The 24783-nt window shown below is 35.6% G+C and overlaps 1 protein-coding gene across 1 annotated transcript; it reads right to left on the reverse strand.

Moving 5' to 3' along the window:
- Positions 1-630: 630 nt before the first annotated feature.
- LOC147077630 (uncharacterized) lies at positions 631-1251 on the reverse strand. The gene has a single exon (XM_085940059.1). It carries the CDS (start codon positions 1249-1251, stop codon positions 631-633), a length of 621 nt encoding a protein of 206 aa, XP_085796185.1.
- Between the last annotated feature and the right edge of the window lie 23532 nt (positions 1252-24783).

Genomic DNA, 24783 nt, shown 5'->3' on the forward strand with positions numbered 1-24783 from the left:
GCCTCTTCTGAATCCGGCTTGCTCTCTTGGTTGGTTCTCGTCTAGAACTGTTTCGAGACGGTTTGAGAGTATTTTCGTGAAAACCTTATACAGAATTGGCAGTAGACTAATTGGTCGATAGTTTTTCAGATCTTCAGTGTCTCCTTTCTTATGGAGAATAATAATGGAGGCATTTTTCCATGACTCTGGGATGTTCTCTTCGTGCAGACAAGACGTGAACAGACGTGCGAGCACTTCGCTCACCGTCCTCCCGGCCCGTTTGAGAACATCGATAGTCAGCCCATCTTCTCCCGGGGCTTTCCCACTCTTCATGCACATTATAGCATATTCCACTTCTGTGGTAGTAACCTCGGGAAGAGGATCTCCATATTCTCCGTTCACCGGAAGATCTGAATTGATGTCAGTGTCATCTTTGTATAGAGCGCTGTAAAACTCTACCATAGTGTCCAGTAGATGATCCCAGTTACGCACGATACTTCCATCTTGCGCTTTTAGTGTCGTGATCTGCCGTCTCCCTATTGACAGATGCTGCTTGTTCTTATGTAAGCTCCTTCCTGACGCAACAATTGATTCAACAAGGTTCATATTGAACTTACGAAGATCTTCTCGTATGTTTTTACGTAGAGTTTTTCACAGCGTGGAGTACTCGAGATCATTTGCAACTTGTTGTTCGCTTTTCGTACTCCTACGCAGCTTCATAAGATTCAACGTTTCCTTTGAAAGTTTGCTTACTCGTTCGACCACAGCAGCAACTGTCTCTTCCGAAGATTCTATAATGATTTTTGTTACTGCATCGGTGTTTTGTAGGGAGATGGGGTCATTTTCAGCCTGGAAAGCCGCTAGCCTGTTCTCCAGCTCTTGTTGGAACTCGACTCTGCTTCTCAAGCCTCTGCGGACTCTGGGCTTCTGCATCAGTTTGGATCTCTCACGTTTGATGTTAAATCGTACTTTACACCTTACCATTCGGTGGTCGCTGCCAGTATTAAATTTGTTAATGACTGTGCAGTCTAGAAAAATATCCTTCTTGTTGGTGAGGATGTAGTCGATTTCGCTGGTTCGTTTTGTTGGGCTTCGCCATGTCCATTTTCGAGAAGGCTTCTTTTTGAAGAATGAGTTCATGATGTAGAGATTGTGGTTTTCCGCAAACTCCACTAACATGTCTCCTCGGCCATCCCTGGTGCCATGTCCGAAGTGCCCGACCGCTACATCATCCTGGTGTTGAGATCCGATTCGTGCATTAAAGTCTCCCATGATGATAGTGAAGTGACATTTCCGTTTATTTTTCAACGTACTGATTTCTTCATATAACTCCTCCACTTTTTCATCAGGTGAGTTTTGAGTGGGCGCATAAACTTGCAAAAGCAGAATCTGGTATCTTTTGCTGAGCTGAAGTGTTAAACTTGCTACTCTATCTGAGGAGAAATAAATTCAACTATGCGATCTTTCCAGAGTCTGTGGATTAAAAATCCGACACCGCTTGTGCGTCCGGTCTTAGTCGATATCGATATCGTCTCCTTGTCGTCTTACCTCGCTGAGCCCGACAACATCCCAATGGATTTTTTCGAGTTCTTCTTCGAGCTCTAGAAGTTTGGCGTTGCTGGATAATGTTCTCGCGTTACAAGTACCTACTGATAAATAATCTATATATATAAAACAATGTCGGGTTAGTTACACCATTTATAACTCAAGAACGGCTGGACAGATTTTTATATACTTTGTTGTGTTGGATTTGTCTTCGCTCGGAATAGCAGAATAACTATTAAAATATCGGATAAATCACGGAAATAATAAATTATGAAGAAAATTAATTTTCTCACACATTTTGACATTTTGAACAATGAACTCGCGGATTCGAAAATAAAAGAAAATCACAAAAAAATTAAATCCACATACAACGCCATCTCTGATACATGACAGAAACAATAAACAAACAAACAAAAGAAAGAATGTTAGTCGAAATGTCTAACTGTCAATGGTGTAGTATGACAATCGCTGAAGCAATTGTTTCTACAGCCTCAAATCAGATACGCACATTATTTGCTATCATTATTTCGACATGCTTCCCATCAAATCCACCTGAACTGTGAAACAAGTACAAGGATGACATGTCAGAAGACATTTTACATCGAATTCGTGTCAGTTCAGGGAATCCCGATCTCAGGGTGAATGAGGAGATACATAACCAGGCTTTGCTTTTGATCGAATATAATATGACGTGTTACCTCATGTGCGGCAGTTTGTTAGTCAAGTTAGGAATGCCAATGCCACATCGTGGAATGAACGACGCTTTCAATCGAGAATTGGAACGTGAACGTGAATATGATCGAGATGCATTGAACCAATCAGTTCGAACGAATGTACCACTGTTGAACCCCCAACAAAAAGAAGTGTACGATACATTAATGAAGGCAATTAATGATGGAAATGGTGGCTTATTTTTCCTCGACGCGCCCGGTGGAACTGGGAAGACATTCCTCATGTCATTGATTTTGGCGTGCGAGATCCGAAAATGCTGTAGCAGTTGCTTCTTCTGGGATAGCGGCCACGTTGCTATAAGGATGCCGAACGCCTCATTCAAAGTTGAAATTGCCCTTAAACCTGCCAACGACTGAAAAACCGACATGCAACATTGCGAAACACTCAGTAATGGCCAAAGTTTTGTTAGTAAGTAAAATCATCACATGGGATGAATGCACAATGGCGCACAAACGCGCATTGAAAGCACTCAATCGAACTATGAAAGATCTGTGCAATGAATCAAGAAGTTTTGGAGGCGCAGTGATTCTACTATCTGGCGATTTCCGCCAAACACTACCAGTCATTCCAAGATCGACCGCTGCCGATGAAATAAATGCTTGCCTCAAATCATCGACTCTGTGGTGCTATGTGAAGAAACTTTAGCTGACGACAAACATGCAAGTTGTATTGCTAAACGATCCATCTGCCGAAGATTTCTCCAAGTAATTGCTGACTATCGGTAACGGCCGTGTTCCTGTTGATGAATCGAACGGATTGATTTCGTTTCCGCTGAATTTTTGCAATTTCGTCTCAACTAAGGACGAACTCATTGCTAACCACAAAAATTACAATTGATTGAGTGAACGAGCAGTCTTGCGGCAAAGAACAAAGATGTGGATCACTTAAACATCACAATTCAAAATGAAATCGTTGGTCCACTGCATTCCTTAAAATCTGTCGACTATGTAACAAACGAAAACGAAGCAACCAACTATCCAACTGAATTTTTAAACTCATTGGATCTGCCTGGCTTGCCACCGCACAATTAACAACTGAAGGTTGGCTCGGTAGTCATCATGCTTTGAAATCTGAACCAACCAAAACTATGTAACGGAACGCGTTTGGTGGTGAGAAAACTCATGGGCAATTTGATTCACGCGACGATAATCAAAGGAATGTTCAAAGGTGAGGAAGTTCTCATTCCGAAAATTTCGATGATCCCAACCGATATGCCATTAAACGAATTCATTTTCCAATTCGTCTTGCATCCGGCATGACGATCAACAAATTACAAGGCCAATCCTTGAGTGTTTATGGCCTGAATCTATAAAATGAATGTTTCTCTCAGGGTCAATTGTACGTAGCATGTTCATGTGTCGGCAAAACATCTGCTTTGTTCGTTTTCGCACCTGACAACAAAACAAAAAGTGTCGTATATCACAAGGTACTTCAATGAAGGGAATCTACCCGAATGCAACCCATCCAGCAAATAGTTTAACAGAAAGTAGTGCAACAATGCTACGCGAATTATTTCGATTCGCTTCAATAAAGCAAATGCCTTGCTGCCACGTGAATTTCATTCTTTTTTTTTCTTTTGACTATGTCCGATCCTAATAGGATCATATGGGCCTCCACAGAGTGGAGGTTTGTATTAACAGATTTTATTTTTACGAGAAATGGATGTTAGCCACTTGCTCAACGTATTAGGACAATATTCTGACTCATGCACAAATTAAAAAACAATATGTGAACTTGCCAGACCCAGGACTCGAACCTGGGACCCTCGACACTATACACTGGTGCTTAATCCACGCGGTCATCGTGGGTATACAGTGTGTACAGTTCAATGTAATTAAAATACTTATCATTTTGATTTGGTTTTTGCACATTTATTGAACTTATTCATTTTGAGTATTCATTTTAACTTAATTAAAAATTTGAATTTAATTCAGCTAATAAGTTAACACAAGATTATTGATTCTGAGGCGGTACAAAGTTCGCCGGGTCAGCTAGTTACAAGATAAAAAGAACTTTTTATATACCACGTTTTTAAATTTTCTGTGAATCATATAAACTTGGCAATAAATTCTATGTGTTAATAAATACTTTGTTTTTGTACTTGATAGAAATACTGAATAAATATTATAGAATACTGAAATGTCATTTTGACATTTCATATTGATTTCCATAGTAACGCACGTATATATTAATAATTTAGTTGCTAGGACCCCCTTAGAAACCAATAATAGTGTTTTACTTTTTTATGAATTATTTCCGAAATAACGTTCCATACAAAACAGAATTAACTGAAAATGAATTCAATTCTGCTTAAAGATGGCTAAAAGTATTTAAAGAATGCATTGTTCGTGTCCTGATATATTCTAAAATTTTCAAATGTTTAGCTAGTCAGGAAGTTAGTTAAAAATCGATTGCAAGATTTGTATTGGACAAACAAGAAAAAATTTGTACTGGACAAACAAGAATACGAGCTAATAAAAACGTGGTAAAATAGTAACGACTCAAAAGGTACTAAACATATTATTAACATATTATTTTGATTTAAATATCAAGTCATTGTAGAGGCCGAATTTCCATTTCACTTACTTTAAATTAAATTGAAATAATGAAGAAAGCCATGCATATTATATAAAATTGAATGACAGAGGCAAGACAAGGATGTTTTCCGCGATTAAAATTGTTGCCACTTTTTAAATTCCCTTAAATGATATTTAAATATTTTTTAATTGACACAATGATGAAACTCCATAATATAAACTCAATAATTATGTATATTTATTAGTTGAATATAAAGTTTAAATATTTTTATGGTTACTTTATCAGTATTATTAAAATTATACCTTGAGTGGCTTCATCATTAGTATGTTTTTTTTTAATATAAGTGTTAAGATGGCATTATTTGTTGGCAAAATACCTATATGCCATATCTAGTATCGCCATATAAATAATATAAGAAGACGAATTTAATACTGCAAGTATTTCGTATTTGCGTAGATAATCGTTACCCAACACTATTTTGCTTCATTAGAGACAAGTAAACAATAATAAAATGTATGGTTAAAATACGCTCTTTGTTCCTGGTAGCACTACCGGTACACGCTACTCGTTGTAGAATAAACGCTAAACACTATTTATCGGAATAATGGCTGATTAGAATTTAATGAATACTTTTTCGATTTATGTTTTCAATCCATATGGATGTGTCTTAATCGTAAAGTGTTTAACCAATGTGTGCTACCGTGGAAACGTGGACTCTTAATGTAAGAAAAAATCAAAACATATGAGTAGCGCAAGCGCAGCGCATGAAAAGGTGGATGTTGGGCATAACGCATAAATATCACAAAATAAATCGATGAATCAGGAAGAAGACAAGAGTACGCGATGTGATAAAGCTCGCTAAGCAGATGAAATGGCAATGGGCTGGACATGTCGCTCGGCAAGTGGACAACTGCTGGAAAAATGCTGACATACTGTGGTACCCAAGGGGCACTAAATGCTTATGAGGATGCTTTAAAACTCGCTGGACAGATGAACTCATAAAGCTCGGTGGATGTATGTAGCATCAAAGAGCTGTGGACCGAGAAGAGTGGAGGAAGCTAGAGGGAGGCCTTCATCCAGCAGTGGATCCCCCGCTGATAATGATCATGATGGATAACAGATGCTTTATGTTTACCATTCAAGTAATTGTTTTGACAAATAAGTCCAAAACATCTGGTTTATATTGATTATTTATTTGTAATAATTGATGATTCGAATATTTTTTCCGTATCCGGAAACTTGTACATATGCAATTCGCCGTATCACGCTTCACAAATGTTATATCGGAAAATATGGCCGTATATTAAAGACCGTCCTACCTCTTTGGGTCGTATAATACTGACATAAAATTCATGTCTAAATAAAACACGGTTCTTATCGGTTTACACTTTACAGGAAGCCAGCAGCAAACAAATTTTGAATATAGCTGATATACTGAATTATTTGTTAGGTTATGTTAGGTTAGGTTCGGTTTTCATTCTTGAATTCATGAATTTTGTCAAAATCAGGTATGAAAATTGAATTACTGTTCATATTGAATCGAATACAATTGGAGGCCATGTAGTACCTATACGATCATCTCTTTCTGATAAGAAAGCTCACGACGAACTGTGCCACGGTGAAATGTTTTACGTACAATTTTCATGTAACCTATTTTTTCACGGTCTATTTTAGTAAAAGAAAAATAATTGAGAATTACAAAAATAATTTGTTCTATAACTAATACTATGATCGTATGTAGGTACCGACATAAATGTTTGTGATTTGGGTCGCGATAATAATAAATATCGGTATTTTCTATTATACAAAATCGTCGGAATACAGACATACGAGAATTAGGTATATTATATTATGATAGTACAGTACATCCACAAAAACCAGTTGTTCATGAACTTTTCCGATAGAGAGCCTAGATAGCAGGGGCGAAAACTTGTATTAAAATGTAAAGCATTATTTAATTACATAAGTAATATAATTTGGTAAGTATAATTATAATAATATTATAAATGACATGATAGGTGTATTAATTTAGAGTTCAACTTTCATCCGTTGAACGAACGACATCTATAAATTGTATTGGTAGCAAGTCAACCTATATGCAATACGGCCATCGGTTCTCTAAACAACAGCTCACGGTGAACTGTGGTAGCTGTCCCAGTCCTGGGTATCTCCTCCTAGGGCATTCTCGGCCTAAAACTTAACTAGATGCTTCACATCGCCAATGTAGGGCAACGTGATACGCCCGATTAAGACCGGGTGTGGTGCGTGGCGGGTTTTGGTTTGGAGGGATTAACTTCAATGGTTAAAGCATGACACATGTAAGTAAAAATTATAAGTGATAGACATTTTTTTTTTCCATGGTTCGAATCTCGAGTCTGGAAAATTCACATGTTATTATTTTGTCAATGAGTATTTGAACCTAGGGTATGGACTTAATTAATAGGTTGAGCAAGTGGCGAACATCCATTTTTGTAAAAAAATAAATAATATTACTACCTCTTTATGAAGCATTCAAGATCCACATCGGATTGTAGAGTGAATTGAAAAACTAATATAATAAAAACAAAAACTGTTGTCGGCGAAAAAATACATTTTTTTTAAATATAGAAAATAATTGTTATAATATTATAAAAGACGTAATAAAATGCGGGGTGGTTTTCTTCGAACTCTATGTTAATTTAAATAAGAGGCAGCTGTCTTTTTTTATCTTGGCTGTATAATATTATCAACAAGTTGTTATAATTTTCCATTTTCCTCTTATTGCGCCCTGTGACTTTGGCCTTCAGAGTAGACCTTGCACCTTGTTTTTCACCCTCTGTTATATTATATAATCCTGCCGACAGTACGTTCATCTCTCTTTCTCATCTGCTCGTCCCTCTCTTGCATCCCCTGACAGGCCTGGATTGAGGGAGAAGGGGTGATGTATTACTATCATCACATTGATTTGATTCGACATATTGTATAGAGATGATTTTCAAACAGGTGGATGCTGTGATGACAACGAAGTAACATAATAATATACATGAAACATGGTCGTGTCGTTAATTGTATAGAATTAAATGTATTAAATAACACATTATTGCTATTATATTGAGTTGTGTAAAATCAAAAAAAAAAGTAAATACATAATAAATTGCGGTCATGATTATAACATTTAAAAAATAGAATTTAAGGGGGGGACATACCATACCGTTTTAAAAAAAAATCGGTTAGGTACATGTTCAAACACGCACGTTAACATGATCTTACACCCTACTTCATTTACCGTTTGTCAATTTATGGCTACGGCCATATGTTGTAGCTTAGTCACTGGGAAATGCCAATAGAAATGGCGTATTTAAAAAAAATACTACCTTGTTCTTAGGTCAATAATTATTATAAGCAAACAGTATTCGTAAAATGTTTAGTACATTTGAATGGTTAAAGACATAATCAGTATCTTTAAAATTAGCTTTAAATGTGTAAATCTTGCCCATTTTTTGAATAGTAAAATGCCTAATTCTTGTCAAATTTGGGATCATAGAGATTATCAATATAATTTTTTATTGTAAATATTGCACTAGAATAATGTCAACATAAATTTTACTAATGGTTTTATAAATGCTTTTAAAAATTAATAAATATAAAAAATCTTAACACCACTTCACATGGACGTACTGAAATATGACGATATTCTAAAACATTGGAGCGAGAGGTTTAAAAGAATACTATTTTATGTAATAAAAATACTTTATGCAGTCATCAAATGTTTAAAATAAATACAAAGGATAATAAGGCTTCAAAATTATGTAACTAGATTATCTACAACGTTTAAGGAATGTCCAGGATCATGCTTTGAAAATAGCATAAAAGCTCCATTTTGACGTACGCTGAGCAAGTGGGCCGTTTACCTAAGGAAAATAAACATTTTCTCTTTTAAGTTACCACATTTTTATTAGCTCGTATTCTTGTTTGTCCGGTACAGATTTTTTCTTGTGTATCCAGTACAATGTTTTTCTTGTTTGTCCAAGATTTGTATTGGACGATTGAAGATTTTTAACTAACTTCCCGACTAGCTAGACATTTGAAACTTTTAGAATATATCAGAACACGACGACAGAGCATTTTTTTAATACTTTTGGCCATCTTTAAGCAGAATTTAATTCATTTTCAGTTAATTCTGTTTTGCATGTTTCGGAAAAAAATCGTTAAAAGTAACATTTACTACTCACTATTATTGGTTGCTAAGAGGGTTCTAGCAACTAAATTATTTATATAAGTGTACGTGCATTACAATGAAAATCAATATGAAATGTCAAAATGACATTTCAGTATTCTATAATATTTATTCAGTATTTTTATCAAGTACAAAAAAAAGTATTTAGAATTGTCAAGTTTATATGATTCAACAGAACATTTAAAAACGTGGTATATAAAAAGTTCTTTTTATCTTGTAATTATTTCTTCAAAAGTTTTAAGTTTTTTCCAGACATTAACTAAATCCATTTGATCCTTGTTCTGGATAAAACATAATATATTCAATTAGATTTAATTTTTGTCAGATAAGGGATTCGAATCGACAACTATGGTTTTCGAGATGGGCCCTCTGCATCTAATCCACCGTTGCAATGATAACCAAATACAGGCCCTCCTAGACAAGTAGTCAGATCATTCCATGCTTGGAGCGTGCAGACTTTGCGAGGTAAATTGTTATTTAGCCCTTTCACGTATTTACGTACTTTCACTTTTAAGTATCCTAAAAAAAAAAAATATTTCCTAATTAAGTAATAATTAACGTTATGTTCTTTTTTGCACGCATACTTGTTAAAGAGACGAACTGACAATTCTTGATGGAAAGATATTGTATTTTACCATTAAATACAGGAGGTATTGATATGATGTTACTTGGCGAGCCGCGTACAATATAATATCTCTTTTGGAAAGATATTAAAAGTAGGTAGATATATCATAAAGACATGTTTAATTATTTTACCATGATTCCAAGAGATGGCAATGTATGTTCAAAATAATATTAAATTATTCAAAACAATTGACCCGGACTAGTATAATGAATGTAAAGTACAGCGTGTAATCACGCTCACTTTATATGACCGGCCTTACACAACGATCAACACCGTTTTCATATGCTTATCTGAAATATTAAGAGCATACTTCAGTGAAACGACAAATAATTTTCGACAATAGGTGTGACGTAATTTCGGCCGCGTTGCCAATCGGAGAGCGATAATCGACCTGTGAGCACGTCAATTTGTTTTGTGATGGCGTCGGAGGCATTAATTCTTAAATCGTGTAAAGATGACTAAAAAACGTTACGTATTTACTCGGTAAACAAAACATGTCAATGAATATATTATTATTATTACTTAAATAACAACAAACATAATATTAAATGGACGCATATTGAATTTTTATGACAAATTATGTTTTGTTCGTCACGCGTTGTTCACACAATCTGCGCGTCGCGTAGTCACGATCTTTTTAGAGCATGCCTCAACTGAAGTATAGCCTTAATGATTATGGATGAAACACCAATAGCGACCGTGGAATAAGGTAACGACCGGTGGTGAGGGTTTAAACTTGCTCACCTGCAGATGCCCCTTAATTCGGCCGCCTGTGTTCATTACACACACTACACATAAGGGTTTGGCACTCTAGTAGTTATTTAATAATTACTCCACGTTATCATATTGTATTATCACATAACAGCTGATAATAAATAAAATTCCGATAGTATGTATGCATTGGTATACTCACACTAAAGTTTGACGCAGGGTTTTGAACGTGCGAGTGTCCTACAAAAATGAACCACGCATTATTTATAGACGTGCAATAGTGTGTGTAATTCACCAATATTAATGATCATTGATGCATAAACCCAGAGCAGTTGTCAGTCTCGACGTATGACGTATTCATGACACGTATTTAAATTAATCCCTTATTCTTCCTTACTTGAGATCGGTTGCCTGCTTCTCCTTACCCGTTAGGTATTTCAGTTCCCATTATTACTGAGTTTTTTTACGAAAAAAGCATTGAGATTATGTATTATTGACTAAAATTCAAAGTCATTTTCTTTATGTATTACCTACCTTAAATAAAAAGAGCAGAATAATGTGTCATTTTAATAAAATTTGTTTTCATCGATGTACAAATCATAACGCAGTGACTGTATGCTACCCTTGACAAAAGCTCCCCGTTGTAACGAGCGGCGTATAACGGGTAACGGCCGCTGGCGTACGGGACCATAACGGAATCGATGATGCACTGCCCTTGCAAGCGGCTGATTCTTCTCCGATATCACGACTAAATAACACTCAGAAGAAGAAAAAACTGAAACATTATTACATATAAGAAAATACTTACTTTTTGAATAAACATAGATAAGACAATAATTATTTATTTAACCGTAGGTCATTATTTGGTGTAATTGTCACTGTTTATTTATTAATTAGCGGCACGTATTTTAAATAAAAACCACATATTTTCTTGAAGGGCATAATATGCATTGATAATGAATGAGGCTTTTGTGGGCTATATTGTCTTACTCACGTATTATAAATATATTTTTAAAACTATTAATTCATTTAGTTACCTACCTAAAATACATTTACATCAATATTTTGTTACATAACATGTATATTGTATGCATAACTTCTAGATTCAATTAAATTCTTTGTTGAAATCGAACCTGTTAAATAATTATTCGGTGTTTTGAAAGACCTCTAATTTGAAGAGATAGTATGGGATATTTAATATAAATTACCTCAGGACCCCTTAACCTAAAACGTTTACGTTTTCTCCAATTCTTCGATCACAAGCAGCCTGGAGAGGAGAGTGATTTTATCTGCTGTGATCGGAGGGAGGACGTTGAGAGGTCGTGCGCCTTCCAGATGGATCGTCACCATTCAGAATGCGACTGAATCAAAACGATCAGCGCAAGATCGCTCTAGCTAGAGATGAAAGGAAATTGTTGGCGACGTGGTCCTTAGTAATGAACCAAAGGATAATATGAACAGAAGCTTAGCCGGTTTGAAGCTACAAATGCATGTAGTACATATTATATTTTATAGTAGGTATGCGTTGAATCCAGAACAAAGACCCAATAGGTTAGTGTTAGGTGAATGAATAAAAATCATCCCTCCGCTTAGAATTATTTTTTCAAAATAACGTGTATACATCAGGGGTTCAAAAACTTTTTCGTCAAAGGGACAATTTTGAAATCAAAAATATTTGGCGGGCCGCCCTTTCTTTTGTAAGTAAATATTTTCTGTTTTTAAAAAACAAAGGAAAAAAAAAATATTTCATTGCGTAAACTAATATTTTTTTATAAATTATTATTACTTACTCTTATTAACATACTAAAAAATAATATAGCATAACTCTCGCGGGACACCTTAAAAAGCTGCGCGGGACACACTGTGTGAACCCCTGGTATATATAGACACAAATAATCCGTTGTTAATTCTAAATACCTGAATTATCGACTTACAAACTTTTGGCAGCAATTCCACAATTTATTAAATTCCATTTACTCTTTTATGCCTCCTGATCGATATCTTTTTTGGTATTTATGAGGAAGACACATGATAGAGGTCGACAATTTGATGAATTGGTAATAGCCCGTACATGTTGCTTGGCGAGTGCACAACCGACACGAAAGCATACAGTGGCATCCAATCATCATTAAACGACAACTGAACCACCCTAAAACCGGCTGGATCGACTCTGTAGACTGAGAAGAATGAATCGATCCCGGCTAATGATGATGATTACTTCCGTTTACTTTCAAATCTTAATAAGTACTAAACTATTATAAAACGATTCGTCGTTAGAGCATGCAATAAAACAATGACTAATTGTTCGAAGTTTGTGACGAATGGTTAAATTAAAAAACAGTATTGGCCCACATTTTCTTCCGTAGTAATACAAATATAATGGTTAATTAAACCAATTAAGCTTCTGGTTACTAGTTAAATAAATTACAGTAAGTATCGCAATTACTTTTTAGAAGGAACCGGAAATATCAGTGACGTGCGATAGATTTTTTTTTTAAATTTATTAATTATATCATAATACTTATTTCAGAAAGTCATTTTAAATATCTTTATTAAGTTACTGTTTGCTAGGGTTAGTATATTTTTTTTATGAAATATTGAATATACTTTAGTTTGATTCAAAAATATTGCTTTCTTTATTAAATACATGTTAGAAAAATGTTAGGAAAATATTCGAACTAATATGATTGGAACGCACTTATTTTGTATACCAGACGAAGGCTTGATTACTTAAATGGGTGACAGATAATAAAGAGCATGGGTACTGTTACACCCATGATTATTGGGCGTCTCTCGATAGTCTAGACCTCCTAGTCAACAATGGGCATACGTACCTACGTCCAAAATTCCTTGATTAACTGTCAAAATGTTCAACATGTACTTAGCACGTAAGAATTGTGTCTAATTATAATAGAAGCATGTCAGGGAAGAATGTGATTGTGCCGAATAAAAGAGACGAAAGCCAAAGGAATTTAATATTAAGGAGTATGTAAAAAAAAAAGATGGCAACACTGCTCGATATAAAAATCAAGCTTTAAAGCTTATTTGGTAATTTATGAGGTAATTTAACATAATTTAAAATATTTAACAGAAAATATCAATCTATATTCTGATTTAAACATTTGAATATTAACATGGCAGTAACAATGAGGAACAAACGTACATAATTAAGGTAAGAACATTACGTGAAATGCTTATAACAAGATTCCTAATGAAATTCAAAACCAAACAGAAGTTAAACAGAATATTGTTATATTATATTAAATCGGTAAAAGGGAAAGACACAACTTACTGTTTTCTTGAGTGAAGATAGATCGTTGTTCTCCGCCTCTGGGCTGTCCGAAGATCCGGGTATCTGAAGAGCATCCATCTTTTTCCAAGCACCAAGAATTAGAAACCAAAAATAGACTTTTCTTTGCACGTAAAATTGAAATCGCAACTAGGTAGTATGCGGGTACAAAATAGCCCACATTATCTAAAAATTATACACAAAAGGTTATTTATGATGAAACTGTTATACTTAACAACCTTTGGCAGACAATATTTTACATAATTGGATACACATTGTGTATTCATATTTAAATCGAGTAAGAACATCGGTAAATGTAGTATTGGCGTGGTCCTGTCGTCAATATACCTATATATACCAATATACCTATATATGTTATTTCAGTAACAGTTAAATCAACAGTCATATTATAGGTATTGTTTCAATTTATTCACTATAATGGAACTAGTAATTTATGTTGCCCAAAGATGACAAAATACATTGAAAAATAGCATTAATCTCATAAAAACCCTTTGTAAGTGTAGTTAAAAACTTTTGGCATAACATTTTTTGAATTTTTCTTCTTCTCTCACCCTGTCACGACCCATTGTTGACGCATAGAGCAAGCACAAGTTCGCACCATTTCTCTCGATCCATCGCCAACTCTTGCGTGCGCCTCCTATCACTCTAGTGCTGCAGCGCGTAGATCGCTTTTGTAGCACCGCTGCAGGGTGAGGGAGGGCCGGCCATGACGATGGAACTCTTGAGGCTGTGCCACAAGAGTACGAAGTGTCACATTAAAATTCCATATTTTCACACCAAGCTTCATATAAGAATATCGTAATTAGTCTCACAAACATTTTTCTGTACAGACATTCGTTGAAGGTTCAACAATTAAGCTTAAAGATATTGGTAAGTATCGACTTGCAAACTTTTCCCTGACCACATATTGAAAAACCACCAATTATCTATAATATTACTACCTGAAAAGGTACCTATCCATGGTCGGATTAGATCCAATCTTTTTTTTGGTAAATATATTTACCTGAATACACGTCATACTTGATCATTAACTCAGAATACATAAAATATCGACTTACCAACTTTTGGAAGCAATCTAAATATTAAAAATATTTAGTTATGCCTAAAGTGATTAATACTAATAATTAACAATTTTATTTGAAATAATATTTTTGTCAGCACAACACTGCCATATTAGAAGGCAACCAGTAATTTCTAATATAACTCCGTGTTATGCAATAGGTATTTAATTATTTTCAACATTATATGATCGATTGCTTCAGACCTTCAGAAAATTGTTAAATAATCGTAAACAAGGCATTTTTGAGATGTTAATCCAGACATTTACGTAATCCGGTCAAAATATCCGGAAAATAAAAAAGGCTCTTGAATTGAAATGAGATCTTATTATTATTTGCTATGTAAGGGAAGAAAGGAAAAAATGTTGAAGGGATTTCTACGCTTCGGTGATAATTTTTCAGATGTAATGCGTAGGTACATATTAAATAAATATCATTGAATTTGGACCAAGACAAAAGGAAGCCAAAATAATACACTGAGCTGCGAAAAACATAATATTAAATCGATAAGTACGATTACGACCATAGAATAATGTTAGCTATCTTTAAATATTTAATCTTAGTAGAAAGACCCACGGTGGCCACTCGGCTTAAGCGTTGGACTATAACGCCGTGGGTTCCAAGTTCGAATCTTGGGGCTGGCAAGTACACATATTGTTTTTCAATTTTGTGTGTGTCAGGGTATGGACCTAATAGGTTGAGCAAGTGGCTGACATCCATTTCTGTTAAAAAAAAAACAAAAACTGTTAATACATACCTCTACTCTGTGGAGGCCCATATATGATCCTATTAGGATCGGACATGGTCGAAAGAAGAAAGAAAGACGTTAAACATAGTAAGTGGTTATTGTAGGAAAAAATCAACCGTTAGCGTAGCAGAGGACGAAGACGCATTTTGTTGTTTAAATAAATCCGTGATTGGTAATAGTGAAGCTGCAGTGAATTATTGCGGGTAGCAGAAATATTGCCCTGATGGTGACCGACTTCCGCTATGGGATAGCAATATTAGAAGAAGAAGAAAGACATTGTATGTATTAAAACACAATATTTATTCCACGTAGTAAAATAATAATCAGGACCAGTTACGTCATCATCAATGGAACCGTGTCCGCATTTTTTTTACGTAAGTACCTATGCAGTTGGCTGTATCATAGTTCATAATGAGTTGCTGTATCGGAAATAGATGACCTATAGCATTGAGATTATATTACATAAAAACACTTAAAATACGTACACAAACAGAAGAAAATAGATTACATAAATTAAACATTACGTAAGTAAATTAAAAATTCAATCATTATATATTTATACAAAAAATTGGTAGGTGCTTTAAGTATCGAGTTGTATCTGTCAATATCAAATTAATATTCTTATTGTCTGTCTCCAATGCTTCACGAACAAAACGTCATTTTGTAATCTCAATTTTATACGGCCACCTCTTTCCGGTAAGACATATCATGGTGAACTGTTCTACGGTGAAGTTCACTACGTAAAATTTACATGTAACTCAAAGGACCATAGTCAACTGATACAATATATTGAATTAAAATATTTTTAAAATGTTCTTAGATTCTTGTAAGCACCACATAATGCGCATAATAATATATACTACTTATTAATGAGCAGACATAACTAAGAAGAAGAAGAAAATGTCCGTAATATTATGTTTAAAAAGTAAATAATAATAATATATATTGAACTTAGTAAACCTCATGTTATTGAAACTTGTAAAAACAAAAAATATATGCGCAATATTGTTATTTTTCCGGAGATTGATTTTGAAGTTTACATATTGTATAACAAAAGAAAACTTTTAAATTACAGGGTTATTTTGTGATTAATATAGTCGTTCTCAGATAGAGGTCTACGAATCAGTGTTCAACAGTGTGTAACAAATTCTTGCGAAGGGTTTCTTAAATATAAAAGAAAAAAGTGTGTTACCTTTTTTGAGAGTAGAATTTATTGACATATCATCATCGTCATAAGCGCGATAAGGCCCGTTTCAGATGGCACACCGGTGTCGCGCTCGATATACTATAGGAGGCCTTTGTATTATGTTTATGAACGCCCCAGAGCTAATGAGTCAACGCGTGTCTGGTACATTCTCAAGCCGCCGATACACTTGTTTTTATTACCGCAGTTAGTTTTATGTTCTAATTTATAACGCGAAATCATGCGTTGACTCATTAGCGCTGGGCGTTCATAAACATAATACAAAGGCCTCCTATATTATATCGAGCGCGACACCGGTGTCACGTCTGAAACGGGCCTAACCCTTTGTGAATTCTGCCTTTCTCATTATACACCTATAATAAGTGTACATATAAATAGGGCAATATGTTTGGTTTAGAACCCCAAGTAGGTATATGGCAGTCATTATATCACCTCCGATGGTAAATTATTATCCATCTCTGGTGTTTACGTCTATTATGATCTGCTGGTTAGGTACTGCTCATAAAATAATTTATGAATGCAATATCGCAAGTAATTTTGACGCATGCACACGTGAAGCACAGAAACTATTAAAATTAATTTGAATTACCATGAATAATGAATAATAATAAAAAATACTAATACATTAGAGTTTGCACTTTCCTTAATTGAATTTATAGAGATAGTGATCCTTCAAAATATTCTGCGGAATGACGAAACCATAGACTAAATTTTGTTGCCGTGCCAGCAAGTGACATGATCATATAATGTAATTGCAGCAATGTCATTAAACAAAATCAGTGCATACAATAAATGAATTGCATTTCGCCCATAATTACAAAGTACCCATGCAATCATGACAATTTTATTATTAGATAAACTTTCACATATAATTTTGTTGTTACTTCCATTGGCATCTATGTCCTACCTATATCGTGTATGTATATAAAAATATAGGTACATATTGTATTGCAAGTCCAAACAGAGGATGATCGACCATGGTGGCACTATGAAAATAAAAGCAGAAAACGCTGGGCTGCAAATAAGCCAGTCAAAAACTAAGTATATGGTCAGCACACGCAATCAGGTACCGCTGCAGAATATAGACATACGACAGCATGCATATGAAGGGGTGGACAAGTTCACGTATCTCGGATTCAGCCTAAATACCCAAATTAAGACAGCAGAGGAGATAAAAATCCGCCTTATCTCCGGGAATAAATGCTGGCATACCTGCAAGCAACTGGTGGGGTTGAAAAATCTAGGCCGAAGAAGTAAACTTCTAATTTATAAAACAATTATAAGGCCAGTGGTCACCTATGGCTGTGAGACTTGGTGCTTAACTCAAAACGAGAAAAACAAATTAGCTATCTTTGAGCGCAAAATACTCCCAAAAATCTTTGGACCCACGTTGGAAAATGGGAACTACAGAATAAAAATGAACCACGAGTTGGAAGAGCTGATTGAACAGCAAACAATCATAAGATACTGTAAGTCCCAAAGACTACGATGGGCGGGACATGTGGAGAGAATGCCTGAAGTTAGAGCGCCAAGGATCATGACGAAGTGGCTACCCCAACGGAAGGGACCCAGAAGCCGTCCAAGAAGGAGATGGGCTGACGCCGTAGAAGTGGACTGGCTTCATATAGGAAGACCCGGTAACTGGAGAAGTGTGGCGAGAGACCGGAGTGAGTGGAGGCGGTTGTGGAGGAGGCCAAATCCCACCCCGGGATGTAGTGCCGTGGAAGAAGACATATTGTATAGGGCATTCCCGGCCTAAAACTTAACTAGATGCTTCACATCACCAATGTAGGGCCACGTGATACGCCCGATTAAGACAGGGTGCGGTGCGTGGCGGGTTTTGATTTGGAGGAATTAACTTCAATATTAAAGTCAAACAATCCTTCCGATGTAAATCCTTTCATATAAATAGTTACTACAACTTAACATTAAAGGTTCTCCAAGATTTTACAAGATAATTTAATTTAAGGGTTCATCGACAGAAAAATGATTGGAAATCACTGATAAGAATGTGGGAAGTTATAGAATTTTGTATTTTCATTTCTATATAATATAAAAAAATAATACGTTATATGGCTCCATCAATCACCAGACTTCAAAAAAATACATCTAACTTTACCAGGAAGTAATTTCGTCGCTCGATTCGTAATTGAGTTAAATTTTCTACTTTTGTTTTATTTACTTTCCTGCTACAGTTCCGTTTCCTTATAACGTCAATAACTAATCGGACATTGAACTTCCGATAATTATAATCTTGTATTATTGAAGTAAAACGATATTCTTAATAACATCTAATAGCTTCTTAAATTGGTATATATTATGACAGCTAAAAAGGACTAACTTTATCACCATCGTATTGTATACAAAACGTCAAGACTACAGTGAATCCGTCAATGTGAACATAGAATTCAAATTTCCGTTTCCTCACTGTGATCAAGATTTTAAGCCACAACCTTTAGAGTAAGTACCCAGTACTGAGTTCTTTATTTTCGTGACGCCAATAATTCTCCTGTAAACCGGGATCTCGGAATCCTAATTAGTATCGCTTGAGTGAGAATTCATGTCTACGCCATATATAATAGAGAATAGAGAAGCTATACCATGTCGTGTAAGGAAATTTGTCCAGATGACCGTGAGATAATATTGTATCGGAAACCAATGGTCATGTAGCATTAAAATCAAATTCATATATAAATTAAACACTTAAAATTACGTAATATAAACCACTGGAATTATCGGAAAAGACAGGGAAAAATTAAATAACAAATAAACTTAATCTATCGTATAACATTTGTATAAAATTCTGGTAAGCGCTCGTAAGTATTAAGTCGTAATAATGATAGTTTTAACCAATCAGGATCAAATTATTGTCCTTATTAAATCTAATAAAATTGTAATATTACTGTCTGCAATGCTCCGCAAAAAACTCATCATTTTTCGATCTCATTGCTATACGGCAATATCTTTCCGGTAAAACATCTCAAGGTATACTGTAATATGATGAAACCATCTAATCATTCTAGATAACTGTTTCCAGAATAAAACGACGGCTGTACAATATTTCATTTAAACTTCTAGGTAAACGCATTTCTTTCCTGTTCAATTCGACATCTTATTCCGTGTTTTTGTCACGATTATGCATCCCAAGCATAGTCCACACAATGAGAGGGACTGGCAGGGCTTTAGCCTTGGGGACCGGGTAAAGGGGGTCCACCGGCTAGGTGAGATAAAAACTCATCATAAATTGGCTCTAATAGTCAAAAAATTCGACTGCGGCGGTATTTTGTTTTGATAATAATATTACAATTTTAAAATATATGATTGTGCGATGCAATTTGATATGATGATTGATAATAATTAAATGATAACTCACGTGTAAAATTTGGGAAACATCACTGTAGAGCATCACACTGCATATATGACGGGTGATGGTGGGAACTTTAACGTATGTCCTTAACCTTGGCGATAAATAGGGGGGAGCCTTGAATGGCCAGCTTACTTTGCCAGATTATCCGCCCTTTCATTGCCCTCAATACCCATGTGCGATGGGATCCATTGAAGGCATAGATCTCCTCCTCTATTTTTATTGGCGTCGATCTGGTCAAGGATGTGGTAGTCTTCAACTGTCTCGAACTCTCGCCAACTGTATCCAAATGTTTCAAACTGTCTTCAACTGTCTGCAATTGTCTAAAACTGTCTCCAACTGTCTTCAACTGTCTCCAAATCTCGTCAACTGTCTCCAACTCTTGCCAACTGTCTCCGACTGTCCCCAACTCTCGCCAACTGTCTCCAACTGTCTGCAACTATCTTCAACTGTCTCCAACTGTCCCCAACTCTCGCCTATTGTCTCCAATTGTCTAAAACTGTCTCCAGCTGTCTTCAACTCTCGCCAACTGTCTCAAAATGTTTCCAACTGTCTTCCACTGTCTCCAACTCACGTCAACTGTCTCCAACTCTTTCCAACTGTCTCCAAATGTTTCCAACTGTCTTCAACTGTCTCCAATTGTCTAAAATTGTCTTCAACTGTCTCCAACTGTCTCCAACTCACGTCAACTGTCTCCAACTCTTGCCAACTGTCTCCAACTGTCCCCAACTCTCGTCAGCTGTCTACAACTTTCGCCAACTGTCTCCAATATCTCCGATTTGGAATTCTCCGAATTTTTCGAAAAATTCTATAGATAGCTGAAAATATTAAATTAATTACGGCCAGGAAAAAAACCGGAAATTTTCAGGTCCGGTATTAAAAGGAATAAACATTAATCACGGAAATTTCCGGGTCCGGTATGATAAGGGTTAAGGTATGTCCAGGATCATGCTTTGAAAATAGAAAAAAAAGTTCCATTTGACCCACGCTGAGCACGTCCGCCCTTAACCAATTATAAGGCTCATTTATTTATACGAGGAAAGATTTTTTTAAATATCTGCTTTTAAAAAAGCTATGATGATTTTCGATTCTGTGGTTTGCAATTTTTCTTAAAAATACATTAATTTTAGGCCCATTTTATTTTATTTAATAAATTATCATGAATTACCACAAAGTAAACGCTGAATCTCTTAAAAACAGTGTACTTTATTATTTATCTAACTATAATATTTAAAAAAAAAAAAACGTATTTTGATATTTTAGATGGTTTTATGAAAATTTACTTATTTGCATATTGGTGTAGCAAAAGGTAGTACTTGAAAAACTTCTCTATGTACAAAAAAATATTAAAAGTTCAAAAATAATGATGAAAGGTCATGTTTTACATAGTATTCATAAATTAAAAAATGCTTTACTTTCCCAAAGGAGACTGTATGTAATCATTCGCATAGCAACATGGTAAAAGATTAATATTGTTGTATTTTTAGAAGTTTATTTACGCTTTTCAAAGGGCACACAAAATAAATCGATAAACAGACTCGAAAGCTTGGACCTTTGATATAAATAATCTCATTGATTCTTTTTACCGCGCTTTTGAGTGCAAAACTCCCACATCCAGATTTGTATTGATCTGTAAGGACCTTATAGAATGAGCGATAACAATAATTATTTATTATAGAAAGTCAGTGAGGCGTTCAGTTCCAAAATCTGCCTTAATGCATTTTGCTCTTTTTGAGAAAACCGCGAAAAACGAAATTGACTGTCTTTTTTTATCACTGAAATTTAAAGATTTCATTTTATAAAACAACTAGCTGACCCGGCAAACGTTGTTCTGACATATAAATTATTTCTAGTGAATATTTTGGTTGTTAAATAAAAAATAACGAATGTATCGTAAGTGTGTGGGGATGGGATCTATGACAGAAAGATGAATAGAGCGCTGTAGACGATGACCGCCGATAAAAACAAAAAAACATCAACCATTCATTTTCTCAATTCAAAATGAGTAATTATGTTCATAATGAATGAATTACCTGTGACAGGATCTCGTTGTTTAATGTTTATGCAATATACGTCTTGTCCCTTCCAGAAAATTAGCGGATATTGGAGAGCGTCGTATGAACGGTGTGTGTCAGCGATAAACTCCAGATTATTGTTTCTTCTTCGAATCACGATTTCTCGCGTCGATGTGCGGTCGCCAACCATGATTCCAGCAATGTCGTCAACAATAGGCACATTGAATCGACGCACGTGCTCTCCAGCTGGTTTTTTATCAGTATTGATGACAATAGCGTGATTGTCACTTTGCAATTCGTGCATGTGTGCTTTGAAGAATTTCAATAATTCATTGTGCTCATTCAACAGGGCGTCCAGTTCGCCGACGATGCGCCTGGCATTAGACAAATTGAGGCTATTGTAGCCACAACGTGCATCCACATGATTGATGTCCTCACCGCCCATGAAGTAGATTTGTAAAAATTTATGTGGTTCGTTTGGCATTGGCAGCAATGAGCCTACTTTGTGGTATACTTGGCCTTTGATTTTGAACGTAGAATGGAATTGTTGACCAGTTGCCGCAGTATTGTGAACTATTTCTGTTGCTCCGAACGAAGTCATTTGGAAGCATAAATTGAATGTGCGAATGGACTTCAGGAACAGGTTTGAATCTGGAACCGTGGCGATGAGCAAGCCGTTCAATGGTTCTGGTGGTATCTTAATTTCTGGTAGTTGCACTTTTCCTGATGCGCAACACATCCCGGCTGACTCATGTTTGAATTTGAGCGCATGGCAATGGGGACATTTTTTGTCCATAGCACCAATCAGCACTTTCGGATGAGCGGAATATTCAATATCTGGCTCGTACTCGAATGCGAGACGAAGAAACGAAGCGGATGTAAATGTTCGATGTACTTGTTGGCGTTGTCGGTCATTTGCTCTGCGTGTGTTAACTACGAACCGGCACGCTTGGCTCCGTTCCAATTGTCGTTGTTGATTTCGTTCAGCTCGTACCTCTTGTGATTGAGATGCACGCAATTGCGACATGCTTACACGCACATTTTTGTTATCTTGTTGGATTTGTTCGTCTGTTCTTTCTGCTCTACTATTTCGCATGTTTGTTGCTTTATTCGTTCGATGGCCCAAATGGCCCCTCTTGCGTCTTGCTGGCATTGTGACTAATACACGCACATAAAAATAGATAAATTAAAATAAATCGTACAAAATTTTGCACGCACTGCGTTGTGATATGCCGAATGAAATGTCAAAATGACGCGACGCTTCTCTTGAATTCTTCTCGGACGTAGCGCCATCTGTCATTCAACAACAGAAATAATTTCGTTCTGTTTGAAATACGAACGACGGTTAAATTTGTTCATACAAAAATAATAAAATCACGATTAAAAAATAGGAGGGTGGGGGTAGGATGATTAAAATTTGGAGTTATAAGTATTTTTTTATGCCAAATAGTAAAAAAAATACAAAAAAAAAATTGTCAAAAAAATAAAAGAAAATTTTTCTGGATAGAGATACCCTAATCACCTAGCGGTATGAAATATACTTTTTGACCTATTCTCATACCTAAAAAATATACATAAAATAATTCATAAAAATCGGTCGAGCCATTTCGGAGGAGTTCGACCACAAACATCGTGACACGAGATTTTTATATATATAGAGATATATAACCTATTTAATTAAAAACAAAATTCATATGTACTCCAAATACTTTAATCTGTGGCTTCCAAACTTTAGTTTACTATGCCTCCCTTTTAAAAAAATCTAATCTTTACGCCCCCCCATTATTTCATTAAATAACCATAACATAATTGGAAACCAATGGATAAGGAAGAACACGAGAGTACGCGATGCAATGACATTAATATGGACAAAGCATCTGGAAAAAAAATGACACTCACTTTTTTATCGGGTCTGCCGAATGGCATACTTCATATTTTAATATCAATATCGTTCGCTCAAATGAACATTGACACTAGAAACACTGTTCTAACGCTATTACTAGGTGATATTGCTATAAATTCCCGATGCGTGATATCGCATAATGGAAATTGCGGAATTTTGTCACGTGACGTCTGCCTATACATGAGCGAAAATCGCTATGCGCGAATTTACTTGCTAGCTGAGTACTGAGTGAGTTGTCTATTAATAATGTCATTGACGCGATGTGATAGAGGTGGCTAAAAAGATGAAATAGCAATGGGCTGGATATATCGCTCGGCGAATAGACAACTGTTGGACAAATGCCGTCATACAATGGTACCCAAGGGTCACTAAACGCCCGCAGGGACGCCGTAAGGCCCACAGGATAGACGAGCTTATCAAGTCCAGTGGATGTACGTGGGATGAGGGACCTAGAAAAGAGGAGAGAGCTATGGGGAGGCCTTCATCCAGGTGTAGATCGACCCCGGCTGTTGATAATGATGATTAAAATATATGGTGGTTCCTGAAAACGCAGGGAATCATTTTGCAAACTTAAAAAGAGATCTATAAGAAGGTTTTTAAGTCATTCTAGAAAAATTTTGATTAGTTTATTAATACTATTATTTATTATGGGAATAATACTTTTAAATTCATAAGACATTTTCCTTGGCAGTGGTAAAAAAAGGATGGTGGGATGAACTTTATAGGGAGACTTTAGGTAATCTTTTTCTATTAATAATTTATACAGTGACGCGTGACGCCCCTTGACAAGATGCCGCCCCTAGGCAGCGCCAAAATGCCGCTCCATTTTTTAAAC

The sequence above is a fragment of the Rhyacophila brunnea genome, unplaced genomic scaffold, assembly GCF_057557595.1.
Source record: "Rhyacophila brunnea isolate RB1 unplaced genomic scaffold, BYU_Rbru_1.0 scaffold_12, whole genome shotgun sequence".
Taxonomy (NCBI): Eukaryota; Metazoa; Arthropoda; class Insecta; order Trichoptera; family Rhyacophilidae; genus Rhyacophila; species Rhyacophila brunnea.

What these genes read in the sequence shown, in the direction of transcription:
- LOC147077630 (XM_085940059.1), bottom strand. Translation starts at nt 1,251, where the DNA reads ATGGGAGACTTTAATGCACGAATCGGATCTCAACACCAGGATGATGTA.